The sequence below is a fragment of the Macrotis lagotis genome, chromosome 4 (genome assembly GCF_037893015.1).
Source record: "Macrotis lagotis isolate mMagLag1 chromosome 4, bilby.v1.9.chrom.fasta, whole genome shotgun sequence".
NCBI classification, from domain to species: Eukaryota; Metazoa; Chordata; class Mammalia; order Peramelemorphia; family Peramelidae; genus Macrotis; species Macrotis lagotis.
In genome coordinates, this window is record NC_133661.1 from 182,044,037 (window position 1) to 182,050,760 (window position 6,724).

A 6,724-nucleotide genomic window follows, 5' to 3' on the forward strand; every position below is an offset into this window, starting at 1 on the left:
AATCATTCCTCAATGACTGAGCCCCAATTTCTATTTCTGTAAAATGAGATTTGACTAGATTTTTTTTAAAAGTCCCTCCTAACTCTAAAATTCTATGATTTATAAATCTCATACTCAGGTTTATCATCATCTCTGAAACTGAACCCAGAGCAACCCTTGAGATTCTTGATCTCTGACATTTTGACCCTGTAATTAAAGACCCTGTAATTAAAACTTTGGGGAACTTTTACATTGATTCCCAAGAGACTCCCAATCTCCATGTCCACAGAATGCACTATAAGTTTCATTGAGGCCCAGAACCATATCCTTTTCCCACAATCCTGATCCCTGACTTCCTTCCCTCAGAACTGACTCGGACTTTGTTTCCTTCCAGAAGGGCTTGAATGAGGAGTAGCCAGGCCACAATGTCCTGCACTGACCTGGAGGTGCAGTGATTGGCCCATTCGACTCCATGGTCCCTGTACAATAGACCCTGTCTAGGAAGTAGAATAAAAAATTCTCCTAGAAGCTGAGACATTGCTTCCTGCCTTTTCTTTTGCGCCACCTTACCCTAATGTAGATAATGTGGGAAGACAGGCTGAGTTATTGGGAAGGAATAGCTTCAGTGGTATAAGTTAAGTGGTACACATATGTGTCTACCCATTTGAATGGATGTCCACTTCAGTTGCTCCCTTCTCCCTGCCCTGGGATCAGACAAGATACCTAGAGATTGAATTCTTTTCTAGATCTCTAGAACATGAAATGAGGTATCTTGAAACAGTAGAAAGAATACTGACTCTGGATTCATGGGACCTGAGTTCAAATCTTACCTTTAATATTTAAAAAATAATATGTATGACCTTGAACTAGGTCTTAACTGTTCTGGCCCTCAATTTCCTCATCTGTTAAAAAAGAGTCCAAATCATTTCTGGTTCATGGTCTATGATCCTATGAACAGACCAGAGTCTTCCTGATGTTCCTTCCTGACTGGAGGCCTTGCCAGAAAATGGGACCCATTCTAAAGCTTGAAGAGAATAGAGCTGCTCTAGAGTTTGGTCAAACTCTAAAGAAAGTTTGGTCAAAATATAAGACTATCTTGGCTCCATCATAGTATGGGACTATAGATCCTTCTCTGAACCTAGACCAACCATATTGATTTATGTACACATCCATTATCCAGGATTAATAGATCTGGAGAAAACAGTCATCTGTTCATTGCATTCCATTTTTTTGTCAGATATGACATGACCTTTCATATCCATTGTCTTGTTTTGGTCCCAAGGACATTGAAAAGTTGTGAACCCTATAAGCTAGTTCTCCTGAGAAGGGAATAACCTTCCAAGTTCTAGTGAAAATCATTGTAAAGGGCAACAAGGACTCAAAACCAAGATATGATGGGGACCATGTTGATCCCTCACCTTTCATGACATTCTATGTTTCTTAGTGAGATAATTACTATCCTACCCACTCCAAGAACCTGCTTAGGGGACTCCTACTATCCTCTCTGCTCACCCTGTATCTTCCTTGGAGTATAGGGGAATCTTCTTTTCTCTACCAGAAAAGAGGAGTACAATACATAGCCAATGGGTCAAATGTACCCAAACAGATTCCTGTGTGCAACCTGAATCAGATTTAAGATGTAACTGGGAGGGGTGGCGTAGTGGCGTAGTGGATAAAACACCGGCCTTGGAGTCAGGAGTATCTGGGTTCAAATCCAGTCTCAGACACTTAATAATTACCTAGCTGTGTGGCCTTGGGCAAGCCACTTAACCCCATTTGCCTTGCAAAAATATAAAAAAAAAAGAAAAAGAAAGATGTAACTGGGAAATATTTATCAAAAACAAAGAAAAATACAATAAAACCTAGATAATATTACATTTTAAAGCCAGATCAATACCCAGCCTACAGGGTTACTAATTATGGCTTAGTGGCCCCCCTTTCTATGTGAGTTTGACCCCATTGTTCTAGGACACTACATACTTTTTTTTACACTCTTATTCTCCTTAAGCTCTATACCTCTCCTAGACCTTCCCTTGCCCCTTATAGGGTGGAATAATGTTCTCTTGATTCATGAGGACCAACACCTCCTGAGAGAGATAGAACAGGTATGTCAGAGAATAGAGGGATGGTGGAAGGAGATTTCAGGGGAATGGAAAGTTGGGTACATGGTCCCTGAAAAGGATGAGAACACAAACAAAGGGATGAGCACCAAAGGCCTTGAATGAAAGTAAGTTTTGATTCTAGCTCTGCAGAATAGAAGGGATAGAAGGTGAAGGTGAATTCCAAAGAAATTCTCTTCTATTACTCCCCTCCAATTTGCAGCCCTAGAGATGTAACTAAGTCCTCAGTTACCCAAGTAGTACAAGAGCCCTGTGATAGAGGCAAAATGGCTTATAGGTCTCCCACCTAAGAAAGAATGCTTCATTGGAAGAGGGACTTCATAAAGTGAGACTAGAGAAGGCATTCTTAACCCTAGAGATCCTGGATAGATTTTATGGAGGAACTTAGATGGGAAAAAATTACATCTTACAGAAGTCCTTTCTTATGAATGCAGGCAACAGGTAGCATAATAGATAAAGCACTGGGCCTGGAATCAGGAAGACCTGAGTTCAAATCCAACTTCAGACATATAACTGTGATCCTGGGCAAGTCCCATACCTTCCATTTACTTCAGTTTCCTCACCTATAAAATGGGAATAACACCTATCTCCTAAGGTTGTTGTGAGAATCAAATGAGATAATTCTTATAAAATCACTTAGTACCTCTGTCTGCTGCAGTATCCTCAACTGTAAAAAGGGGACAATAATAGAAGCTACCTCCCAGAGTGGTTGTGAGGATCAAATGAGATAGTATTTATAAAAAAATCTTAACACAGTGTTTGGTTCTTAATATATTTCCTTTCCCTCTCCCTTACTAAGTATTATTCTGAGAAGGGACCCATAGACTTCACCACTTCTAAAGGGAACCATGACACAAAATAAGTTAAGAACACCTGGGGACATGAGTGGAAAGGTAAAGGAGAAAACTAGAGAAACAAAAGAGCCACAGATAAATAGAGACAAAGGGTAGTAAAAAAAAAATATTAGATTTAGGGAGGAGACATTCTAATATTAAATGACCTTTTCTTTCTCTTTTTCTACATTTTTTTTCTCTCCTTGATTCCTCCTTATCTTCCTCTTTTCTAGCATTCCCCTCCCCCAATCTGTTTCTGCTTCTCTCTTGGACTCTATATCTGACTTTTTATTCTCTCTCTCCACAACGAAGAGATTAAAAAGCTCAGAAAGTGGGAATTTGAGTAGTGAAAGTAGAGGGTGGGGAGAGACAGAGAGAGAGACAATCAGAGACAGAGAGAGACAGAAGAAACAGAAGGCAGAGATAGAGAAGAGAGGCAGAAAAGAGAAAGAAGAGGTTCAGTAGAAAAGCTAATTGCTTTTAAATAGCAATATTTTAATAAGAAAGGCTAGATAGAGAATAGAAGCAAAAGAAGAAAGAAGTATGGAAAGATAGGAGGGATACAGGAGAGAGAGAAGAAAGGGAGAGGAAGAAATGGAAGGGTGAAAGAAGATACATAGAGGTTGATGGGAATTGGGAAGGGCAAGCACATAATCCTGGATCATATTAGAGGGAAACCTCACACTTCAGAGAAAGTCCAAGTCATAGTCAGGGACATGGAATGGAAAGATAAAGATAGAGTCAGAGTGAGAAAGAAAAAAACAGACAGGAAGATAGAAACAAAGAGAGGCCAGCTGAGTCCCACCAGTGCAAAGATGGGAAGCGTGTCCTATAGGACGTAATTCCCTATTCCCCCCCTTACCTGTAGCTCCAAAGGGCTGCTTTCAGGACCTAACTCTCATGCTCCTTCCTAGTCATTGAGCAGAGTGAGGGAGAGGGTTTGGGAAGAGAGAGACTAGGAAAAGGAGGAGGAGGAAGCCTTGATGAAAGGAAAGGAGAAGGGGTGGGGGTGAGGGGAGGCAGGGACCAGGAGTGGAAGAGCAGAACCTCTGAACCAGTTTAACCCCTCCCTGTCCTCTCTCTCTCTTGCCAGGCACCAAGATCCTATACACCACCCATTCAATCACCACTTTCTCCTCCTCTACCCTCAGACCTTCATCTAGCCCACCAGCTTGCCGAGGATATGGGGTTTCTTGAGGACATACTCTGCTCTCATTGCCCTGATCTAACGTCAACTAACCTGGCACTCTCAGCCTCCTTATCGTGTACCCAAGCTGATGGGGGGTAAGAACAAGTAGTGACCTATAGAGCCTGGGCTAACAGCCCCTACTGTGACATAGAATGACCCTGAGTCTGGAGAAAAGGAGAATTTGGTACCTCAATAGGGAGGTAAATAGGAATTTGAGGTGCACATCTCCTGAAATTGGAGGGATCTGGGATTCATGCTGGTTGGCTAAAGAAATTTGTGAGGGTACATGTGAGGGGCATACATTTTGTGAAGGGGCATTTCGTATATATAACCTTTTGGGCCAAAGGGGTACATGTTCTTGAGTAAGTAAAGGGGTCTTGGAGAGCTGGGAATAGCTGTGAGAGAGTGACTACAATGGAAAATTCCTTTATTCTGGGGTGCTGACCTCGGCTTCCCTCCCTCTCTCTTTCACACCCCTGGAGCTATATTGAGAGGTGACAGGGGATAGGGGATGAGAGGAGAGAAGAGTCTGGGGAGAGTGTCCTGGCATGGGTTGGGAGGGGGTAGAAGTCTGGCTTAGTTCCCTGGACACAATGTGTACTTCGTCACAACAGACATGGTCTGCTGTGGACTGACACCCACGGCCTCAATGGGGCTCATCCCAAGGACATAGACAAGGACATAGACAAGGGTGTTCAAGAGAAGGTGGGAAGCGGTGATGATAACATGCCCCTGGAGGAGATGTAAGGGCAAACAACCTGAAGAAAGGAAAATAGGGATCACCAAGGTGTCTTCTTGGTGAGAGGGAGGGAGCAGACATAAAGGTTCCATCACTCTGCCAGGAATGCCAAACTCAAAGCCTGGGTGTTAATCTCAAAGCATGAAGGCTTCCCAGTCATTCCCACTGGCACCTGTGTCCCCCCATCCTGCCCCCACCTGCTCCAAATGAAAGGGAGTCCCTCATCACCACCCCTATCCTTTAGACCCTAGGATTAGCACCTCCAGACTTTCCCCACCTCCCAACTCACAGGGTTGGGTCAGAGGGACAAGAGGTAGTAAATGTGAAGGTGCCTGTCTTATTGTACTCCTGAGTGTGAGCTATAGGTATGAAAACACACATATGGAAATATATCCATTACCCAGAGTATTGACTATACATTAATATACTGGAAATATTGGTTAGTAACAATCACAATCCGAAAAGATTTGAAGGGGGGGTTGGAAGGGCATGCGATAGCCATTCCCTCTGGCTCCAGAGCAGGGTCAAAACATCCCAGGGTGCCAGGGAGACAGATATAGGATCTGCTTGATAAGTAAGAGGTGGAATTTTTTATCCAACCCTGAATCAGAGAGAAGGGCTAGGGGTCTCCCCTACTTCATCTTGACCTCCTGGCACCAACTTAAAGCTTCTTCACTAACTTGGGCAAAGAGAAAATAGGGTTCTGTGGTTGGAGAGTGGGGTGGGGGGACAAGCATCTGAGCAAACAGGGGAGAAGGTGACCCACAATGAGCTTACTTTACCACACCCACCCTTTGGGTTAAAAATAACCGAGGTAAGGCTTATGCAGGGAGAGAGGATGGTGTTGAAAGAAGACGGCTGTCTTACCATTATCAGCCCATCAGCCCCTCTGAGGTGAGGAATGCAACCAAGGCCTAAAAAAAGGTCCCAGAGCCAGGGGGCTGGGGCAAATCACCTTTCATGGGCAAATCTGGGGGCCTGGCTGTCCTGCCATCACCTAGAGGGCAAAGAGAGCAAGGGAGGAACTAGGAGGAGAGAGGGAGGGAGGAGGGTCCCTCACAATAGGTCCTAATTTGGAGAGAGGGAGGGGGGGCAGAATATAAAGGAGATAGGGAACTCTGAGGACACAGATGCTGAACAGTCTGCTGTTGGCTTAGGTAAGCAGGGGATGGTTGTTCCCCGATTCCTCTGTTCACCTAGAGAGGGTGGAGGGGGAGTACTGACCTCCTTGGGATTGGAGGGTTGATAGTGGAAGGTAATGGGATCAGAAGGGAAAGCACCCTCACTCATATGGAGTTCCCACTCCATTCTGGATATCTCCACTGGAAAGTTTCTATCTTCATATAATTTCTGGCTATGGGGAGGAGGGTGGTCCTGGCACAGCATCAGAAAACAGTGACCCTTGGAAAAACTTTATTTTAAGAGAAAATAATCTTTAAAAAGTGAAGAAAAATTCTCTCTCTCTCTCTCTCTCTCTCTCTCTCTCTCTCTCTCTCTCTCCTCCTCCTCCTCCTCCTCCTCCTCCTCCTCCTTCTGCTTCTTCTACCCATTCCCATCTTGACCCATTTATTCTATTTTCCTACATCAATGTCTCTGTATGTGCTTTACCTCTCTGTATTTCTCTTTTTGAATTACTTTCCTCATTTTTGCCCTCCTATTTCTACCTCATCTGTCTCTTTATCTTTATTTTTCCCTGGCTCAATATGCTTCCATCTCCTTATCTGCCTTAACATTTCCATCTCTGATTCCTGTCTCTCTCTCTCTCTCTCTCTCTCTCTCCACCCTTACCTTGGGATCTTATAATTTTTTTTATCTCCACCTTTCTATTCTTATTCCTCTTTTTATCTTCATTCTCCATTTCACT

At 43.7% G+C, this 6,724-nt stretch overlaps 2 protein-coding genes across 4 annotated transcripts in view; both read left to right on the top strand.

Annotated features, from left to right (window-relative positions):
- Window positions 1-512, top strand: part of MYH7 (myosin heavy chain 7) — a 33,798-nt gene extending 33,286 nt beyond the window's left edge. Inside the window, exon 40 of one of the 2 annotated variants that reach the window (XM_074234842.1) lies at window positions 374-512. In XM_074234842.1, coding sequence (XP_074090943.1) covers window positions 374-394 — 21 coding nt within the window. In that variant the 3' untranslated portion in view covers window positions 395-512. The remainder of the gene's footprint in view (window positions 1-373) is intronic. The other variant, XM_074234843.1, reaches the window with a different exon arrangement.
- Window positions 513-3,970: 3,458 nt separating this feature from the next.
- The window catches only part of MYH6 (myosin heavy chain 6), a 47,361-nt gene continuing 44,607 nt past the window's right edge, over window positions 3,971-6,724 (top strand). Inside the window, exon 1 of one of the 2 annotated variants that reach the window (XM_074234840.1) lies at window positions 3,971-4,216. In XM_074234840.1, coding sequence (XP_074090941.1) covers window positions 4,210-4,216 — 7 coding nt within the window. In that variant the 5' untranslated portion in view covers window positions 3,971-4,209. Of the gene's footprint in view, window positions 4,217-5,970; window positions 6,018-6,724 lie in introns of those variants that run through there. The other variant, XM_074234841.1, reaches the window with a different exon arrangement.